The sequence below is a fragment of the Pseudophryne corroboree genome, chromosome 4, assembly GCF_028390025.1.
Source record: "Pseudophryne corroboree isolate aPseCor3 chromosome 4, aPseCor3.hap2, whole genome shotgun sequence".
Classification (NCBI taxonomy): Eukaryota; Metazoa; Chordata; class Amphibia; order Anura; family Myobatrachidae; genus Pseudophryne; species Pseudophryne corroboree.
The window spans coordinates 410,889,651-410,911,510 of record NC_086447.1 but is presented as its reverse complement, the minus strand read 5'-3'; the positions used below and the strand labels follow the sequence as shown (position 1 = coordinate 410,911,510).

The 21,860-nt window shown below is 45.4% G+C and overlaps 2 protein-coding genes across 3 annotated transcripts in view; one reads left to right on the top strand and one right to left on the bottom strand.

Annotated features, from left to right (window-relative positions):
* B3GAT2 (beta-1,3-glucuronyltransferase 2) overlaps positions 1–15,762 on the top strand; it is a 245,243-nt gene extending 229,481 nt beyond the window's left edge. The window contains exons 3-4 of the mRNA XM_063916785.1: positions 12,358–12,506; positions 13,435–15,762. Coding sequence (XP_063772855.1) covers positions 12,358–12,506; positions 13,435–13,521 — 236 coding nt within the window. The 3' untranslated portion in view covers positions 13,522–15,762. The remainder of the gene's footprint in view (positions 1–12,357; positions 12,507–13,434) is intronic.
* SMAP1 (small ArfGAP 1) overlaps positions 14,310–21,860 on the bottom strand; it is a 568,890-nt gene continuing 561,339 nt past the window's right edge. For both annotated transcript variants that reach the window (XM_063916783.1, XM_063916784.1), the window contains one exon: positions 14,310–14,871. In XM_063916783.1, coding sequence (XP_063772853.1) covers positions 14,734–14,871 — 138 coding nt within the window. In that variant the 3' untranslated portion in view covers positions 14,310–14,733. The remainder of the gene's footprint in view (positions 14,872–21,860) is intronic.

The following is a 21,860-nucleotide window of genomic DNA, read 5'->3' as shown; positions in this document are numbered from 1 at the left end:
AACTGTGGCAAAGCATGATGGGACTTGTAGTTTTACAACAGCTGGGGAGCCACAGGTTGGCCAGGCCTGAACTAGTGGATTGATGGAGAAGATGTGTGCTACTCTGCATACTATACGAATGAATTACCGCATTTATTTCCACTCATGCAATGCAACAGAGAGTGACATGTTAATGGCACTAGATTCTTCGATCCATGTCACTATGCTTCACTATCAACATATTTTTCATTAACTACTAAACTTTTAACAAGGTTTATTATAGCTATATTAAAAAAAGTAAAGGATTTCACATTCAGAGTTCCCACTATTGTCTTAATGTAGGTACAAGCACAAACTGAAAATATAAAAATGTGTGCGATCAATAGGAAAAACATCCAGACTGCATCATATTGTTTTTGCTTACATTGTTTAAAATGCAACGGAAAATCTCACTGGTTGCTATGGACAACACCATTTATTAAAAATTGATTCAGAGCAACCTGTTACTGACTCGCACATTGGCCCTCATTCCGAGTTGTTCGCTCGCTAGCTGCTTTTAGCAGCATTGCACACGCTAGGCCGCCGCCCTCAGGGAGTGTATCTTAGCTTAGCAGAATAGCGAACGAAAGATTAGCAGAACTGCTACTAAATATTTTCTTGCAGTTTCTGAGTAGCTCCAGACCTACTCCTAGATTGCGATCAGCTCGGTTCGTTTAGTGCCTGGTTTGACGTCACACACACGCCCAGCGTTCGCCCAGCCACTCCCCCGTTTCTCCAGACACTCCTGCGTTTTTCCCTGACACGCCTGCATTTTTTTTAGCAAACTCCCGGAAAACGCTCAGTTACCACCCAGAAACGCCCCTTTCCTGTCAATCATTCACCCATCAGCTGTGCGACTGAAAAGCGCCGCACGAACACCAGCAAATCTACTAAGTTTTGTGTAAAATAACTTAGCGCATGCGCTCTGCGTACCATGCGCATTTAGCACCAAATCGCAGCATAGCGATAAACGGCAATGAGCGAACAACTCGGAATGACCACCAATATGGAAATAAAATTATTAGGATACATAAAAAAAATAAAAAAATACTATTTTAAACCTACCGGTAAATCTTTTTCTCGTAGTCCGCAGAGGATGCTGGGAACTCCGTAAGGACCATGGGGATAGACGGGCTCTGCAGGAGACATGGGCACTTTAAGAAAGAACTTTAGGTATGGGTGTGCACTGGCTCCTCCCTCTATGCCCCTCCTCCAGACCTCAGTTAGAGAAACTGTGCCCAGAGGAGACGGACAATACGAGGAAAGGATTTTTGTTAATCCAAGGGCAAGATTCATACCAGCCCACACCATTCACACCGTATAACTTGTGATATACTAACCAGTTAACAGTATGAAAACAACACAGCATCAGTCCGAGACCGATGAAACTATAACATAACCCTTTTGTAAGCAAACCTATATACAAGTCTTGCAGAAGTAGTCCGCACTTGGGACGGGCGCCCAGCATCCTCTACGGACTAGGAGAAAAAGATTTACCGGTAGGTTTAAAATCTTATTTTCTCTCATGTCCTAGAGGATGCTGGGGACTCCGTAAGGACCATGGGGATTATACCAAAGCTCCCAAACGGGTGGGAGAGTGCGGATGACTCTGCAGCACCGATTGAGCAAACAGGAGGTCCTCCTCAGCCAAGGTATCAAACTTATAGAATTTTGCAAAGGTGTTTGAACCCGACCAAGTAGCAGCTCGGCACAGCTGTAGTGCCGAGACCCCTCGGGCAGCCGCCCAAGAAGAGCCCACCTTCCTAGTGGAATGGGCCTTGACCGATTTTGGTAACGGCAATCCAGCCGTAGAATGAGCCTGCTGAATCGTGTTACAGATTCAGCGAGCAATAGTCTGCTTTGAAGCAGGAGCGCCAACCTTGTTGGCTGCATACAGGACAAACAGTGCTTCTGTTTTTCTGACTCTAGCCGTTCTGGCCACGTAAATCTTCAAAGCCATGACCACATCAAGAGACTCGGAATCCTCCCAGTCTCGCGTAGCCACCGGCACCACAATAGGTTGGTTCATATGTAAAGATGACACCACCTTAGGCAAAAATTGAGGACGGATCCGCAATTCCGCTCCATCCATATGGAAAACAAGATAGGGGCCTTTATTAGACAAAGCCGCCAATTCCGACACTCGCCTAACCGAAGCCAAGGCTAACAACATGACCACCTTCCAAGTGAGATATTATTACTCCACCGTTTTAAGTGGTTCAAACCAGTGCGACTTAAGGAACCTCAACACCACATTAAGGTCCCTAGGCGCCACTGGAGGTACAAAAGGAGGCTGAATCTGTAGTACTCCCTTCACAAATGTCTGTACTTCTGGGAGAGAAGCTAATTCTTTCTGCAAGAAAATGGATAAGGCCGAAATCTGAACCTTAACAGAGCCTAATTTTAGGCCCAAATTCACTCCAGTTTGTAGGAAGTAAAGGAAACGGCCCAGATGGAATTCGTCCGTAGGAGCATTCCTGGCCTCACACCAAGAAACATACTTTCGCCATATATACGGTGATAATGTTTAGCTGTCACGTCTTTCCTAGCCTTTATCAGAGTAGGAATGACCTCATCCGGAATGCCCTTATCCGCTAGGATCCGGCGTTCAACCGCCATGCCGTCAGACTCAGCCGCGGTAAGTCTTGGAACAGACAGGGCCCCTGTTGCAACAGGTCCTGTCTTAGAGGAAGAGGCCACGGATCTTCTGTGAGCATCTCCTGCAGATACGGATACCAGGCTCTTCGCGGCCAACTGGAACAATGAGAATTGTCTGAACTCCTCTTTTCCTTATTATTCTCAACACCTTTGGGATGAGATGAAGAGGAGGAAATACATAGACCGACTGGAACACCCACAGTGTCACTAGAGCGTCCACAGCTACCGCCTGAGGGTCTCTTGACCTGGCGCAATACCTCTGTAGCTTTTTGTTGAGGCGGGACGCCATCATGTCTATCTGGTGCAATTTGTGCAAAGACTTCCTGATGAAGTCCCTACTCTCCTGGATGCAGGTCGTACCTGCTGAGGAAGTCTGCTTCCCAGTTGTCCACTCCCGGAATGAACACTGCTGAAAGTGTGCTTACATGATTTTCCGCCCAGCGCAGAATCCTGGCGGCATCCGCCATCGCCACTCTGCTCCTTGTGCCGCCTTGGCGGTTTACATGAGCCACTGCGGTGATGTTGTCTGACTGAATCAGAACTGGTAGGTCGTGAAGTAAGGTCTCCGCTTGACGAAGGGCGTTGTATATGGCCCTCAGCTCCAGGACGTTGATGTGAAGACAAGCCTCTTGACTTGTCCAAAGCCCTTGGAAGTTTCTTCCCTGTGTGACTGCTCCCCAACCTCGGAGGCTCGCGTCCGTGGTCACCAGAACTCAGTCCTGAATGCCGAACCTGCGGCCCTCTAGAAGGTGAGCACTCTGTAGCCACCACAGGAGAGATACCCTGGTCCTGGGGGACAGGGCGATCAAATGATGAATCTGTAGATGTGACCCGGACCACTTGTCCAGTAGGTCCCATTGGAAGGTCCTCGCATGGAATCTGCCGAAGGGAATGGCCTCGTACGATGCCACCATCTTTCCCAGGACTCGAGTGCAGTGATGCACTTACACCTGTTTTGGCTTCAATAGGTTCCTGACCAGGGTCATGAGTTCCTGAGCCTTTTCTATCGGGAGATAAACCCTTTTCTGGTCCGTATCCAGAATCATGCCCAAGAAGTTCAGATGAGTCGTAGGAACCAGCTGCGACTTCGAGATATTGAGAATCCAGCCGTGTTGCTGTAACACTTTTAGTGAAAGTGACACGCTGCTCAGCAACTGCTCTCTTGATCTCGCTTTTATGAGGAGATCGTCCAAGTACGTGATAATTGTGAAACCCTGCTTGCGCAGGAGCACCATCATTTCCGCCATTACCTTGGTGAAATCCTCGGGGCCGTGGAAAGCCCAAACGGCAACGTCTGAAATTGGTAATGACAATCCTGTACCGCAAATCTCAGGTACGCCTGATGAGGTGGATATATGGGAACATGAAGGTATGCATCCTTTATGTCCAGGGATACCATAAAATCCCCCCCTTCCAGGCTGGCGATGACCGCTCTGAGCGATTCAATCTTGAACTTGAACCTTTTCAAGTATAGGTTCAGGGATTTTAAATTTAAAATGGGTCTGACCGAACTGTCCGGTTTCGGGACTACAAACAGGGTTGAGTAATATCCCCTCCCTTGTTGAAGCAGAGGAACCTTGACCACCACCTGTTGAATATACAATTTGTGAATTGCATTTAACACTAACTCCCTCTCTGGGGGAGAAGCTGGCAGGGCCGATTTGAAAAACCGTCGAGGAGGCACCTCTTCGAATTCCAGCCTGTAACCCTGAGAAACAATTTCTATTGCCCAGGGATCCACCTGTGAGTGAACCCAGATGTGGCTGAAAAGTCGAAGACGTGCCCCTCCTGGGGCGGACTCCCGTAGCGGAGCCCCAGCGTCATGCGGTGGATTTTGTAGAGGCCGGGGAGTACTTCTGTTCCTGGGAACTAGCTGTGTTGTGCAGCTTCTTACCTCTGCCCTTACCTCTGGCAAGAAAGGACCCACCTCGTACTTTCTTGTTTCTCTGTGACCGAAAGGACTGCATTTGATAAATGTAGCGCTTTCTTAGGCTGTGAGGGAATATAAGGCAAAAAAATAAGATTTTACTCACCGGTAAATCTATTTCTCGTAGTCCGTAGTGGATGCTGGGGACTCCGTAAGGACCATGGGTAATAGCGGCTCCGCAGGAGACTGGGCACAGCTAAGAAAGATTTAGGACTACCTGGTGTGCACTGGCTCCTCCCACTATGACCCTCCTCCAGACTTCAGTAAGGATACTGTGCCCGGAAGAGCTGACACAATAAGGAAGGATTTTGAATCCCGGGTAAGACTCATACCAGCCACACCAATCACACCGTATAACTCGTGATAATATACCCAGTTAACAGTATGAACACAACAGAGCCTCTCAAAAGATGGCTCAACAATAACCCTTGTAGTTAACAATAACTATATACAAGTATTGCAGACAGTCCGCACTTGGGACGGGCGCCCAGCATCCACTACGGACTACGAGAAATAGATTTACCGGTGAGTAAAATCTTATTTTCTCTGACGTCCTAGTGGATGCTGGGGACTCCGTAAGGACCATGGGGATTATACCACAGCTCCCAAACGGGCGGGAGAGGGCGGATGACTCTGCAGCACCGAATGAGAGAACTCAAGGTCCTCCTCAGCCAGGGTATCAAATTTGTAGAATTTTGCAAACGTGTTTGCCCCTGACCAAGTAGCAGCTCGGCAAAGTTGTAAAGCCGAGACCCCTCGGGCAGCCGCCCAAGAAAAGCCCACTTTCCTCGTGGAATGGGCTTTTACAGATTTAGGCTGCGGCAGGCCAGCCACAGAATGCGCAAGCTGAATTGTGCTACAAATCCAGCGAGCAATAGTCTGCTTTGAAGCAGGAGCACCCATCTTGTTTGGTGCATACAGGATAAATAGCGAGTCAGTCTTCCTGACTCCAGCCGTCCTGGAAACATAACTTTTCAAGGCCCTGACTACGTCCAGTAACTTGGAGTCCTCCAAGTCCCTAGTAGCCGCAGGCACCACGATAGGTTGGTTCAAGTGAAAAGCTGATACCACCTTAGGAAGAAACTGGGGACGAGTCCTCAATTCTGCCCTATCCATATGGAAAATCAAATAGGGGCTTTTACATGACAAAGCCGCCAATTCTGACATACGCCTTGCCGAAGCCAAGGCCAAAAGCATGACCACTTTCCACGTGAGATATTTTAAATCCACGGTTTTGAGTGGCTCAAACCAATGTGACTTTAGGAAACCCAACACCACATTGAGGTCCCACGGTGCCACTGGAGGCACAAAAGGAGGCTGCATATGCAGCACTCCCTTGACAAATGTCTGAACTTCAGGCAGTGAAGCCAGTTCTTTTTGGAAGAAAATCGACAGAGCCGAAATCTGGACCTTAATGGAACCCAGTTTTAGGCCCATAGTCACCCCTGACTGTAGGAAGTGCAGAAATCGAAATAAGCGTAGGAATGACTTCCTCCGGAATACCCTTTTCTTTTAGGATCCGGTGTTCAACCGCCATGCCGTTAAACGCAGCCGCGGTAAGTCTTGGAACAGACAGGGCCCCTGCAGCAGCAGGTCCTGTCTGAGCGGCAGAGGCCATGGGTCCTCTGAGATTAATTCTTGAAGTTCCGGGTACCAAGACCTTCTTGGCCAATCTGGAACAATGAGAATAGTTCTTACTCCTCTTTTCTTTATCATCCTCAGTACCTTGGGTATGAGAGGAAGAGGAGGGAACACATAAACCGACCGGTACACCCACGGTGTCACTAGAGCGTCCACAGCTATCGCCTGAGGGTCTCTTGACCTGGCGCAATATTTTTCTAGCTTTTTGTTTAAGGGGGACGCCATCATGTCCACCTGTGGCTTTTCCCAACGGTTTACAATCAGTTGGAAGACTTCTGGATGAAGTCCCCACTCTCCCGGGTGGAGGTCGTGCCTGCTGAGGAAGTCTGCTTCCCAGTTGTCCACTCCCGGAATGAACACTGCTGACAGTGCTAACACGTGATTTTCCGCCCATCGGAGAATCCTTGTGGCTTCTGCCATCGCCGTCCTACTTCTTGTGCCGCCCTGTCGATTTACATGGGCGACTGCCGTGATGTTGTCTGACTGGATCAGAACCGGCTGGTTTTGAAGCAGGGGCTTTGCTGGACTTAGGGCATTGTAAATGGCCCTCAGTTCCAGAACATTTATGTGTAGGGAAGTCTCCTGACTTGACCAAAGTCCTTGGAAGTTTCTTCCCCGTGTGACTGCACCCCAGCCCCGAAGGCTGGCATCCGTGGTCACCAGGACCCAGTCCTGTATGCCGAATCTGCGGCCCTCACCGAGATGAGCACTCTTCTGGCATGGAACCTGCCGAATGGAATCGCTTCGTAGGAAGCTACCATCTTTCCCAGGACTCGCGTGCAATGATGCACCGACACCTGTTTTGGTTTCAGGAGGCCTCTCACTAGAGATGACAGCTCCTTGGCTTTCTCCTCTGGGAGAAACACTTTTTTCTGGACTGTGTCCAGAATCATCCCCAGGAACAGTAGACGCGTCGCCGGAACCAGCTGAGACTTTGGAATATTCAGAATCCAACCGTGCTGGTGTAGCACCTCCTGAGATAATGCTACGCCGACCAACAACTGCTCTCTGGACCTCGCCCTTATCAGGAGATCGTCCAAGTATGAGATAATTAAAACTCCCTTTTTCCGAAGGAGTATCATCATTTCGGCCATTACCTTGGTAAATACCCTCGGTGCCGTGGACAGGCCGAACGGCAACGTCTGGAATTGGTAATGACAATCCTGTACCACAAATCTGAGGTACTCCTGGTGAGGATGGTAAATGGGGACATGCAGGTAAGCATCCTTGATGTCCAGAGATACCATGTAATCTCCCTCTTCCAGGCTTGCAATAACCGCCCTGAGCGATTCCATCTTGTACTTGAATTTTCTTAAATATGTGTTCAAGGATTTCAAATTTAAAATGGGTCTCACCGAACCGTCCGGTTTCGGTACCACAAACATTGTGGAATAGTAACCCCGTCCTTGTTGAAGTAGGGGCATCTTGACTATCACCTGCTGGGAATACAGCTTGTGAATTGCCTCTAACACAGCCTCCCTTTCTGAAGGAGTCGTTGGTAAGGCAGATTTGAGGAAACGGCGGGGGGGGGGGGGGGGGGGGGGATGTCTCGAATTCCAGCCTGTACCCGAGATACCACTTGAAGGATCCAGGGATCTACCTGTGAGCGAGCCCACTGATTGCTGAAGTTTTTGAGATGGCCCCCCACCGTACCTGGCTCCGCCTGCTGAGCCCCAGCGTCATGCGGCGGACTTAGCAGAAGAAGCGGGGGAGGACTTTTGTTCCAGGGAAGTGGCTGTATGCTGCAGCTTTTTTCCCCTACCTCTGCCTCTGGGCAGAAAGGACGCGCCTCTACCCAGTCTGCTCTTTTGGGGGCGAAAGGACTGCACCTGATAATACGGTGCTCTCTTTGGTTGTGAGGGGACATGTGGCAAAAATGCTGACTTCCCAGCTGTTGCTGTGGACACTAAGTCTGAAAGACCATCCCCGAACAACTCCTCACCCTTATAAGGCAAAACTTCCATGTGCCTTTTAGAATCTGCATCACCTGTCCACTGCCGGGTCCATAACCCTCTCCTGGCACAAATGGACAGTGCACTTATTTTTGATGCCAGCCGGCAAATATCCCTCTGTGCATCTCTTAAGTAAGTGCTTTATCCACCCTAGGGGGTGTTTCCCAACGTGACCTATCCTCTGGCGGGAAAGGGTACGCCATTAGTAATTTTTTTGAAATTACCAATTTTTTATCGGGGGAAGCCCACGCTAGTTCACACACTTTATTCAATTCTTCAGAAGGGGGAAAAACTACTGGTAGTTTTTTCTCCCCAAACATAATACCCTTTTTTGTGGTACCTGGGGTCACCTCAGAAATGTGTAAAACATTTTTCATTGCCTCAATCATATAACGAGTGGCCCTATTGGACATTACATTAGTCTCTTCGTCGTCGACACTGGTATCAGTATCCGTGTCGACATCTGTGTCTGCCATCTGAGGTAGCGGGCGTTTTAGAGCCCCTGATGACTTTTGAGACGTCTGGGCAGGCACGGGCTGAGAAGCCGGCTGCCCCGCATTTGGCATGTCGTCAAATTTTTTATGTAAGGAGTCGACACTTTCGCGTAATTCCTTCCACAAGTCCATCCACTCCGGTGTCTGCCCCGCAGGGAGTGACAACACATTTATAGGCACCTGCTCCTCCTCCACATAAGTCTCCTCATCAAACATGTCGACACAGCCGTACCGACACACCGCACACACACAGGGAATGCTCTGACAGAAGACAGGACCCCACCAAGCCCTTTGGGGAGACAGAGAGAGAGTATGCCAGCACACACCAGAGCACTATATAAATCAGGGATTAACTAAATTATATCCCCTTATAGCTGCTATATGTATATTAAGCCTAAATTTAGTGCCCCCCCTCTCTTTTTTACCCTTTTCTGTAGTGTAGACTGCAGGGGAGAGCCAGGGAGCTTCCTTCCAGCGGAGCTGTGAGGGAGAAATGGCGCCAGTGTGCGGAGGGAGATAGCTCCTCCCCTTTTTTGGCGGACTTTTCTCCTGCTTTTTTATGGATTCTGGCAGGGGTATTTATCACATATATAGCCTCTGGGGCTATATATTGTGATATATTTGCCAGCCAAGGTGTATTTATTGCTTCTCAGGGCACCCCCCCCCCAGCGCCCTGCACCCTCAGTGACCGGAGTGTGAAGTGTGTATGAGGAGCAATGGCGCACAGCTGCAGTGCTGTGCGCTACCTTGGTGAAGACTGATGTCTTCTGCCGCCGATTTTCCGTATTCTTCTTGCTTCTGGCTCTGTAAGGGGGCCGGCGGCGCGGCTCCGGGACCGAACACCAATGGCCGGTTCCATGCGGTCGATCCCTCTGGAGCTAATGGTGTCCAGTAGCCTAAGAAGCCCAAGCTACCACCAGTTAGGTAGGTTCGCTTCTTCTCCCCTTAGTCCCTCGCTGCAGTGAGTCTGTTGCCAGCAGATCTCACTGTAAAATAAAAAACCTAAAATATACTTTCTCTCTAGGAGCTCAGGAGAGCCCCTAATGTGCATCCAGCTCAGCCGGGCACAGGATTCTAACTGAAGTCTGGAGGAGGGTCATAGTAGGAGGAGCCAGTGCACACCAGGTAGTCCTAAATCTTTCTTAGCTGTGCCCAGTCTCCTGCGGAGCCGCTATTCCCCATGGTCCTTACGGAGTCCCCAGCATCCACTAGGACGTCAGAGAAATTGGATTTACCAGCTGTAGCTGTGGAGACCAGGTCCAAGAGACCTTCTCCAAACAATTCCTCACCCTTGTAAGGTAAAACCTCCATATGCCTTTTTGAGTCGGCATCACCTGTCCATTGCCGGGTCCATAGGACTCGTCTAGCAGAAATCGACATAGCGTTGATTCTAGAACCCAGTAGGCCAAAGTCTCTTTGAGCATCTCTCATATATAAGACCGCCTCGTTAATATGACCCAGGTTCAATAAAATGGTACCCTTATCCAGGGAATCAATTTCCGTCGATAAGGTACCTATCCACGCTGCTACAGCGCTACAAACTTCAGCCGACACTATCACCGGTCTGAGTAAGGTACTAGAATTTAATTGGACTTGACGGTAGCCTGCTGTTTGCGATCAGCAGGATCCCTGAGGGTAGCCATATCTTGGGATGGCAGGTCCACCTTTTTAGATAAGCGTGTCCACACTTTTTTCCCCCCTTGGGGAAGATTCTCACCGTATCCTGTCCTTAGTCGGGAAAGGATACACCTTAAGAATCCTTTTGGGAATCTGCAGTTTCTTGTCTGGAGATTCCCAAGCCTTTTCAATAACTCGTTCATGAGATGGGGGAAAGGTTACCTCAGGTTTCTTTATCCTGTACATGTGTACCCTCGTGTCAGGGACAGGGGGTTTCTCTGTGATATGCAAAACTTCTTTTATTGCAATAATCATATATTGAATACTATTTGCCAATTCTGGCTGTAACTTTGCATCATCATAGTCGACACTGGAGTCAGAATCCGTGTCGGCGTCAGTGTCTACTATTTTGGATAGTTGGCGCTTCTGAGACCCCGGAGGTCCCTGTGACATAGGGGAAAGGCAGGGTTTGACCCCTGTACATTCCCTAGACTCAGGGCAATAAATTCACATTAGCACTTAAACATTCCACATATCCAACCAAATAGGTGTCGGTGTTGCCGACGGAGACACCAGTCATTTACTCCACCTCCTCCCTATGAGAGCATTCTACCTCAGACATGCCGACACACGCGTACCGACACACCACACACTCAGGGAATCCTCTTATCTGAAGACAGTTCCCCCGCAAGGCCCTTTGGAGAGACAGAGAGAGAGTATGCCAGCACACACCCAGCGCTAATGACCCAGGAAAAAACACACAACATGTTTACCCAGACAGCGCTGTAATCTTTATTTTTGCGCCAAATTATGTGCCCCCCCTTCTTTAACACCCTCTTTCACTGTGGATAAGCAGGGGAGAGTCCGGGGAGCTTCCTCTCAGCGCTGTGCTGTGGAGAAAATGGCGCTGGTGAGTGCTGAGGAAGAAGCCCCGCCCCCTGAGCGGCTGGCTTCTGTCCCGCTAAAATATATAAAAACTGGCGGGGGCTCTTTATATATACAGTGCCTAGCTGTATATATCTACTTTTGCCAGAAAATGAGGTTATATTGCTGCCCAGGGCGCCCCCCCTGCTCCTTTACAGTGACTGCCGTTTGTGTGTGCTGTGTGGGAGCAATGGCGCACAGCTTTACTGCTGTGTGTTACCTCAGTGAAGATCTGAAGTCTTCTGCCACCTCTGAAGTCTTCTTTCTTCTCATACTCACCCGGATTCTATCTTCCGGCTCTGTGAGGAGGACGGCGGCGCGGCTCCGTGACGAACTCCAGGGTGAGACCTGTGTTCCGACTCCCTCTGGAGCTAATGGTGTCCAGTAGCCTAAGAAGCAGAGCCTTGAAACTCACAGAAGTAGGTCTGCTTCTCTCCCCTCAGTCCCTCGATGCAGGGAGTCTGTTGCTAGCAGGCTCCCTGAAAATAAAAAAACCTAACAAAATACTTTCTTTCAGGAAACTCAGGAGAGCTCCCTGTAATGCACCCAGTCTCCTCTGGGCACAGTAATAAACTGAGGTCTGGAGGAGGGGCATAGAGGGAGGAGCCAGTGCACACCCATACCTAAAGTTCTTTCTTAAAGTGCCCATGTCTCCTGCAGAGCCCGTCTATCCCCATGGTCCTTACGGAGTCCCCAGCATCCTCTAGGACGTAAGAGAAAGTTGGTTGTTGACATTTGTTCACAATGCACCATTTTGATTGAAGACTGAGGAACAGTATAACAAAAAACAAAGCCTGCCCTATAAGTAAATATTTACCAAAAGTTTCCATTTCGTACTAGTTTAATGTATTTCAAAGTGTATACAGTAATTAAGACAATTGTCTTCGCAATTGTAGTGTCATTATTTTCGGTCTGAAAGTGAGAGCTATCTTAAAAGACACCCATATTGCTGAATGAGAAGCATCTGGAATTTGCTGAAATAAGTTATAACAACTTAATGTGCTGCAATGACATTTCTCCATACACCTTTCTGCACGCTCTTCTCTCCAGGCTTCTTTTGAAGATGTTCCACATCTTTATTTTTTCCAGACAATAATGGCAGGTTCTCTGCTTGTTTTCTATACAGGATTTGCTGTGAGTCTTCAAGTGATCCTTTCAAACCCAAAAGCTGTGTTCAAAAGACGAGGTTCTCAGCCCGGAATGCAAGAATCAGATTTTTTAAAACAGATTACAAAGGTGGAAGAACTTGAGCCAAAAGCCAACAATTGCACAAAGGTAATAACTGAAGGGCAACATCAGAGTTTTTATTTATATTTTCTTTTATAGATACTTTGTTCATTATAGATTTTGTTGAACTACATCCAACTCATATCTTCAAAATTGACAATGGGACAATACACAAGTTTAGAGTTGAAATCATAGCACTGATATGGAACTGAGCTACAACTCCTTAGCTCTAAAACGTTCCCTATATATAAATATACCCATTATAACTTCAAAAGCTTCAAGCATTGGTTTGTGTGTCTGTATTGCAAGTTAATCCAATAAAAAAATGCCAAAAATGAAAACTAAAACCAAATATTACCTAACATGAAAATTGTGAACTTGAAAATTAACAGAGGCTCTGGACATAAATAAAATAAATTAGGAAAATGAAGACCATTAAAGATCAGCAGTCAAAGAACTGTAATCAGGTTAATCAGTTTGTGGACTAGAATTAGGGCCAGGGACAACTTCTAATAATTAGCTAAAATCAGCGCATTGTTAACTTTAATAAAATAAACACTGTTTAAATTAGTATTTGCAGTGGTGTGAGAAGCAAATTAATTTTATTAAAGATCAGAGAGATAAAATTGTTAGAGATAAAGTACTAGCCAATTAACTTGTACCTTTTACAGGCTGTTTTAGAAGTTTTGATAAATACCCCCCTAAAATTGTAATATTCAAAATGCATTGCCTTTGATATATTCTCAATAAACACTCATTACTAATTTAGTGTTTCAGAGACCAGAAAGAATAATATAATAACTCTCAAAACTGGAAACTTTTTTTTTTTGTTGCGATTTAAAATCATTTCCTTACTTACAGAACATGTTAAACATATTGTACCACACATGATTACTATTTCAATTAGGTGTTTTGTGTCTTTGCAAAAGCAGCATGTCACATAATAAGGTAACAGATGTGTGTAATTTTGTTACAGGTTCTTGTGTGGCACACTCGAACAGAAAAAGTAAATCTAGCTAATGAGCCCAAACATCCTCAGGATACAATTAAAATTGAGGTATGATCACCAAATGCCATTTTGTGGAGCCCTGGAGAATGGACCGCCTATTGATCCTTAGCTGTGGACATTAAGAGATGATTAAGAAGCTGCCATCCCTTCTACCTGCATTGATCATATGTTGGCCTCTAGTTGAAGCTTCCAGTTACAGGGATACACATTTTGGACATGTTCTATATGGGGTTTTTTTGTACATGGTCTGCATGTGCCATATTGCTGTATAAATTCCACTGGATTTTTTCGATAATGCCATCAGGCAGCACAGCAAAACTGTTAAACTTGGAAGTGTGTTGATTTTGTCCCTACAAATTCAGCTTCCGTAATATACTACAGAGAACATTCCACTTACAAAAAGTACAGAACACAGATTAACCATTTGCCTTGTCAGTATTGGAGTAATAAACTATGGCCCAAAAGGCTACATTAAATACAAACAATCTGTAGGTTCATTGATTAATACATGGGAGAAAACATCTTAATACTAGGCACCTTAAAATGTAAACACAATCACTGGCATAAACCTGGATGTACCTTCTAAGAAGAAATGTATGTTGTAGAGTTCATATAGAGGGAAGGATGTACTGTACATACTGCATCTCCTATGAGAACACAGCTCTGTAAATAACATACTCTTTAAACATAGGCATCACAGATCCTAACACCCAGGCTTATGTGCTCTCCGTTATGGGACTACCTGCTCAGCACACCATAACATCACCCAATGATAAATGAACATCTAGAAAGATACACAACAATATGATGTCCAGTGATACATTTACAATCAAATTTCAGAATTAAAGATACTTCAATATAACTACAGTTTATTTTTAAGGACCACAGGATAATTAAGGGGGAGGCGATAGGTGACATTTTAAGAATTTGAAAATACTAACAATATACCCAGTATACCTTAAATACAACCCTTAGATTTCCTTTAAACCATAGCACAAAAACAAACTAAAATAAAACCTAACATACCCCTCTCAAAAAAAATGAATCCCCACGTTTGTTCATAAACATTAGTTAAAAACGACAGGTCATGGAAAACTTTTGATATGTAAATGTACTTTCTAATCCACATAACTACCAGATTCAATCTATTCAAACCAACAAAATGAGCAGACACTGGGAAGAGAAAGCATTATATACATATTTAAAACAGGGTACATGATGTGCATTAAAGCAGGAATGTCGAATGGATCCTCATAATGGCTGCTCTCATTTCCAAAGTTGTGTGCTTAGAGTCTGACCAGCAGCGTTTCCAGACCATCCTGCTCCAACTGCGTTTGTAGGCTGACCAAAAGCCATCATATTGCTTCCTCCATTCAAGCTCATTCCACTCATTTGCTGATTCATCTGTTAAGCACAAGAACACACACAACCTTTGAAATAAGCACAAACAACTGCTGTAATCATTTTAGTGCATGGCTGTTTACATCTCATATGACTGGACAGTCAACTCAAAACAGCCTTGTAGGCACAAATCTCTGTGGTACCCACATATCCTAAATCATAGAATGGTAGCAGCAACCATGAATCGTGGAGCTTAGAGTAGTGTTTCCCAACCTCGGTCCTAAAGGCACACTAACAGTCTACATTTTAGTGCTACCTATGCTTGAGCACAGATGGCTAAATAAAAGCAAATACTAATTAAGCCACCTGGCTTCAAGCATGGCTATCCTTAAAGTCTGAACTGTTAAGCCACATACACATGGTGTGATGTAACTATCGATATTGACTATATAGTCCATATCGGTAGAAAACATAGTGCATATTGCACTGTCTGTATTCACCTTGCGATGCTGATGCGCGATCCTGCAGGGTCGGCATCACAAGGAAAAATAGTATGCGCAGGCAGGCCTATATTGACTATATTGGAGGTTCATGTCTCTGATCACAATATTGGCCGTTAGCCTGCATTGCACCATGCGGCTTTAATGTGCCGAGAAGGCCATGGATGGGAACCCCTGGATTCGGAGATAGTGTCCATCTAAAACTACTCTACTACCCTCCCATTTGCCATTTCAGTTACTGATTCATATACAGTATATGTAGGATTTAGTGAAATCTGGTTATGAAAGCTATGACATGGTAATGAGACTGGAAAGATTACTACCAATACATTTTGTTTATATGTAAGCCAGGAAAAGATTAATTATTCTTGCATAATGTTTTCATAAAAGTTCTTACTAGTCTTGTATATGATTAATGTCTCATTTGCTGAAATAAAATAATTGTAAGCACAAATTTGTTATGTCTATACTTTTACCTTAGATAACCCTACACATCTATATGTATACAGTGGCTATAACATCATTTATTTAATTTAAAACACTGATAACCATAATGCTACACCAATTGTACGGTCATGTTGGGTCTACATTTGAATCCTAAATTAATAGCATAAAATTAAAATATGAATATAATGAACCACATGCCACTGTAATCAGTAGGACAAAGGTGTCATAATTGTGTATGACAGATACTATTGACACATGGAAATATACTTCATGGAATGAAATAAAAGGAAACATTTATATTCTGTATTAAACATAGCGATAGGTGCCAACTCGATATCTACTTTATTAACTTTTCGTTTAGCGTTCTTTGTATTTCCATTTTATGGTAACATATGAAAAGCTACTTTGTGAAGACATGACTGAAAGCCTACTTGTTGGCATATTCAGGAGAAACGCAGAAATGAGAGACAGCTGAACAAAGCAATAATAGCTGAAACAAGGATACACTGGAAATACTACAGACAGACTGAGCTAAACAAGTGGCCACCTCTTCCCATTCATTCTGTATGAGAGTCTCTAGCAAGTGCAGGTAAATGTTCTTCCCACTACTGTAGATGAAAGGCAGCGGTGCAAGTATACAGGTATGCTCGGGTACGGAGTACCCTTAAGAATTTGGCAGTACCACCTGCCACACACTTTGCCACTACCACAATTATAATGTGCCACAAAGCAACAAGACCATGGTGCTTGGCAGCATGATGGCTCCTCCCACTTTGTCAGGGTTACTGGGAGTGGGACAGTGGCTGTATTTTCCTGTTATAATGGAGGCATTACTATATATTGTTATTAAATTGGGGGCATTACTATATATTTCTATTATACCGGAGGCATTACTATATATTTTTAGCCTTGCCTCCAGATTCCAAAAAAAAGGGGGCTGTGTCGTGTGGCCATGCCACTAGTGTCATTTAGCCACTCCCCACTAGCAGCATGTGGCCACGCCCCTCACAATACATGACCATTTTTAGGCACTCCGTACCATTAAGAAAATATACGTTCTGGTAAGAACTTACCGTTGATAACGTGATTTCTCTTATGTCCCCAGGTATCCACAGGATAACATTGGGATATTGTCGAGCGAGCGACAGCGAAAATGGCACCAACACGGTCACGAGCTTTCTGGCCTCCCAGGATGCATTGGGGCCTCCACTATATAGTCCCGCCCACTGACTCAGTCAGATCAGTTCTTTCCACAGCGATTTTAGGCAGGAACATCAGGCAGAGACCTGTTTATGCGATAAGAACACACATGCACACCCTTCCATACAAGAAGGAAGAGGTTTAGTGATTGTCTAGATCCTCAAATCAGATGCGTCAGGGTGGGATCCCTGTGGACATAAGAGAAATCACGTTATCAACGGTAAGTTCTTACCATAACGTATATTTCTCTGGCTGGGTCCACAGGATTATCCACAGGATAACATTGGGATTCCCAAAGCCATTTTAGTGGTGGGGACGCTCCTGATTGCACAGGAGGACCTTTCGCCCGAAGTCTGCGTCATGAGAGGCAAAAGTATCCAAGGCATAATGTCTAATGAATGTGTTTATGGAAGACCATGTGGCTGCCTTACATATCTGTTCTGCTGAAGCACCCTGTTGTGCTGCCCAAGAAGGACCTAGCTTACGTGTAGAGTGTGCAGAGACATTAGCCGGAATAGGGAGATCTGCGTGAGAATAAGCTTCTGATATTACCATTCGGAGCCATCTCGCCAGCGTCTGTTTACTAGCAGGCCATCCTCTTCTATGGAATCCGTAGAGGATGAAGAGAGAATCTGTTTTCCTGATGGCACTAGTACGATCTATGTAGATTCTTAAAGCCCGGACCACGTCCAGCGACGCTTCTACCGCAAATAGTCCCGATACCTGAAAAGCTGGGACTACAATCTCTTCATTCAGGTGAAACTTTGATACCACCTTTGGAGGATAGCTAGATCTCGTTCTGAGAACTGCTCTGTCTGGAAAAAAACTTAGGAAAGGAGACTTACATGATAATGCTCCTAAATCTGACACTCTTCTGGCTGACACCATTGCCAGTAAAAAAATAACTTTTACCGTTAACCACTTAAGATCTGCTCTCTCAAGTGGTTCAAACAAAGTACCCTGGAGAAATTTAAGAACTAAATTCAAATCCCAGGGAGCTGCAGGAGGAACAAATGGAGGTTGAATATGTACTACTCCTTGAAAAAATGTACGTACATCCTGTAAATCAGCAATCTTCTGCTGAAACCATACAGTTAACGCTGAAACTTGAACCCTTAAGGAAGCAACTTTCAACCCCTTATCCAATCCTGCTTGAAGGAAATCCAAAATCCTAGCTACTTTAAAAGATCTCGGATTGAAATTTTTTCCAGTACACCAATGAATATAGGCTTGCCATATTCTATGATACACACGGCCCGAAGAAGGCTTTCTTGCTCTAAGCATAGTTTGGATTACTTGTTTCGAAAATCCTTTAGCCTCTAAGATAGAGGTTTCAACAGCCACGCCGTCAAAGACAGGCGATTCAGATGACTGTGACAACAAGGACCCTGCATTAGCAGATCTGGACGTTGAGGGAGCAGTATCGGTGCTTCCATGGACATTCTCAACAGATCTGTGTACCAATGCCTTCTTGACCAAGCTGGAGCTATTAGAATGATTGCTCCTTTTGCCTGTTTTATCGTTCTCACTACTCTGGGTAACAGATATTGGCGGGAACAGATACGCCAGCTGAAACCTCCATTCTACTGACAGTGCGTCTACAAGGACCGCTCCTGGGTCCCTTGTTCTCGATCCGCACCTCGGAACTTTGTTGTTTAGACTAGACGCCATAAGGTCTATCTCTGGTAGACCCTATCTGTTCATCAGTGTCTGAAACACTTCTGGGTGTAGTGCCCATTCGGTTTCCTGAATGGTGTGCCGACTGAGAAAATCCACTTCCCAGTTTAGTACACCCGGGACAAATACTGCTGACATAGCTGGGAGATGGAGTTCTGCCCATTTTAGAATGGGAGTTACTTCCTCCATCAGACTCTTGCTGTGAGTTCCTCCTTGATGACTGAGGTATGCTACTGCCGTCGCATTGTCTGAGCGGATCTGGACTGCCTTGTAGATTGATCTTTGCCTGAACTAAAGCCAAGTAAACGGCCCTTATCTCCAACAGATTTATCGGCAGGCGACTTTCCCTTGCGGTCCATTTGCCCTGGAACCATAGGCTTCCGAGTACTTGCAGGCTGGCATCTGTTGTCAGGACTTACCACTCTTTTATCCAAAAGGGTCTCCCCTTGTTTAAATGGTCTGTCTGTAGCCACCACGCTAGAGACCTTTTTACATTTACTGGAATCTTTATCATCTGCTTCTTTATCGTCTGATGATTTCTATTCCATTTGGTCAGAATAAGGTGCTGCAACGGTCTGGAGTGGAATTGCGCATATTCCACCATGTCGAAGGTTGATACCATCAGACCCAACAGTCGCATTGCTGCATGGACTGACATTGTCTGGCCTTGCAACGCTTCCTGAGCCATGACCTGCACCGTGACTATCTTTTTCTCTGGTAAGAGAACTTTCTGTAGGTCTGAATCCAATATGGCCCCCAAATGAACCATCCGCTGTGACGGATTCAGGGACGTCTTTTCCCAATTTATGAGCCACCCGTGTCTCTGTAAACAAACTATCATCTGTTGAAGATGGCTCAACAGTAAATCTTGCGACTGTGCTAAGATTAACAGGTCGTCTAGGTATGGGAATATTCTTATCCCTTGTTAGCGCAGACAAGCTGCCATAACCACCATGATCTTGGTAAACACCCTGGGTGTTGTAGCTAGCCCGAACGGCAGAGCTTGGAACTGGAAATGTTCCTGGAGGATGGCAAACCTGAGGTAACACTGATGTGATAGTGCTATAGGCACATGTAGGCAAGCATCCCGTCCATCCAGAGATACCATGTAATCTCCCGGTTCCATAGACAACATTATGGAGCGTAACGTCCCCATGTGGTACTTTGGGATCCATATGTATTTGTTCAACATTTTCAAAATTAGAATTGGTCGGTATGACCCATTTGATTTTTGGATTAGAAATAGATTGGAGTAAAACCCCTGTCCCCTTTGTGGAGGTACCGGGACAATCACACCTGACTGCAGTAATTTTTGGACTGCTTCTTGCAAGGCATTGGCCTTCGACTCTATACGAGACGGGCTGGTGCAAAAAAATCTTTGAGGAGGCTGCCTCCTGAATGGGAACCCATACCCCTGAGATACTACCTTCTGCACCCAAGCATCTGCTGTTGACTGTTGCCATATGTGTGCAAAAAGAAGGAGTCGGCCCCCAACCCTGGAATCCTCCAGGTGAAGGCCAGTCTCTTCAGGCTGACGGTTTCTGTTCAGGTTTGGAAGCTGGCTTTTTGCTAGCCCACTGCTTCCTACCCCTGGATTTAAACTGGGGTTGCTTAGGCTCCTCTTTAGCTTTTGCTTTGCTTACGAAATGAGCGAAATTTTAAACCCTTGGACTTAGGGTTATAAGCAGCCGGAAATCTGACCTTTTTTGATTCAGCCTCTGCTTCTAGGATATCCGATAAAGGTTTTCCAAATAATATATTACCGACAAAAAGCAATGCTTCCAATTCTTTCTTGGACTCCGCATCTGCCTTCCAGGTCCGTAGCCAAACTGCTCTGCGAGCGACTACTGTCAAGGCTGAAGCTTTAGAAGCAACTGTGCCTACATCAATTGCTGCTTCTTCCAAATACTGGGCAGATTGTCTTAAACGGCAAAAACGATCCTCTTGCTCCCTAGTAGGAGAAGGGATGTCATTCTTTAGTTCCTCTATCCATTCGCCCATTGCCTTTGCTACCCAGGCCGAAGCCATAGCATGTCTTATCACTGCTCCTACTAGAGAAAAAAATATTTTTCAACAGGCTCTCTACCCTTCTGTCTGTGACATCATTCAATGAGGTAGATGACAGTGGTAAAGCGGATTTATGCACGAGTTGCAGAACATGTGCATCTACTTTTGGAGGAACTTCTCTTTTCGAACAATCCACAGCAGGAAATGGATAATAAGAATCCCATCTCTTAGGAATCTTATACTTTTTACTGGGTGCTGCCCAAGACTCATCCATCATTTCCGTCAGCTCATCTGATGCTGGGAATTCAGCTTTCACTGATTTTGTTCTTTTAAATACAGGTGCTTTTGCTTTAACACTGTCTTGGCTGGCTCTTCTAACGAGAGAACAGCCTTTACAGCATTAATAAGTTCAGCTACATCTTCTGAACTAAAGTTCTGCGACTGATCATCATACGGAGTTGAATCTATTGTATCATCATCATCCGATGTATCATCTTGTGTAGTCTGCCACACAGACGTATTTGTCTTAGTCTTACCTGCCCCATGGTTGCTTGTAGAGGCTACTGGAACCAAACCATAGGAAGGGAGCTGCATGTATGGGTTCATAGTGTAACCTAACCTGTCCGCTATTGAAGACAGAGTCTTTGCGAACATATTCCATGGTGGCTCTGTTGGTGGTTGAACCAACTCCTGTTTTTTACTTCGCTGAAAAGCTAAACAGTTTGCACACAAACCCTCATAAGTGACCAATTGATTCATATCAATTACCCCTGACTTACAAGATAAGAATGTTAGGGCTATAGGAGTGCTTGATAAATTCTCCTCATCACTTTTGCCGCTCACAGACATGGTATTAACCTGTTATTGACAACACAATTTGTGACTGAAAATCACCCTATATGTCAGTATATAGAGGTGAGATCAATCTGACCACAGTGCACCTGATTTGAGGGTCAGAACAGGACTGACATTACACAGAAAAGTCAGCACACATACTAGCAGTCAGTCACATGTTAAAGCATTAGACATTGCCATATGAGAATACAACCTCCATAACAACTTATACATAAGTAGGAAAATTGTACTTCTGTTTTAAACTGGTTCTTTTTTTTCAACATAGCATGCAGAAAACACAGTAATATACAGGTCTCATATGCATTAGGTACTAAAAATTAACAATGCATACTAAGAAGTAGAGAGAATTTTTAGTACTGTATACCC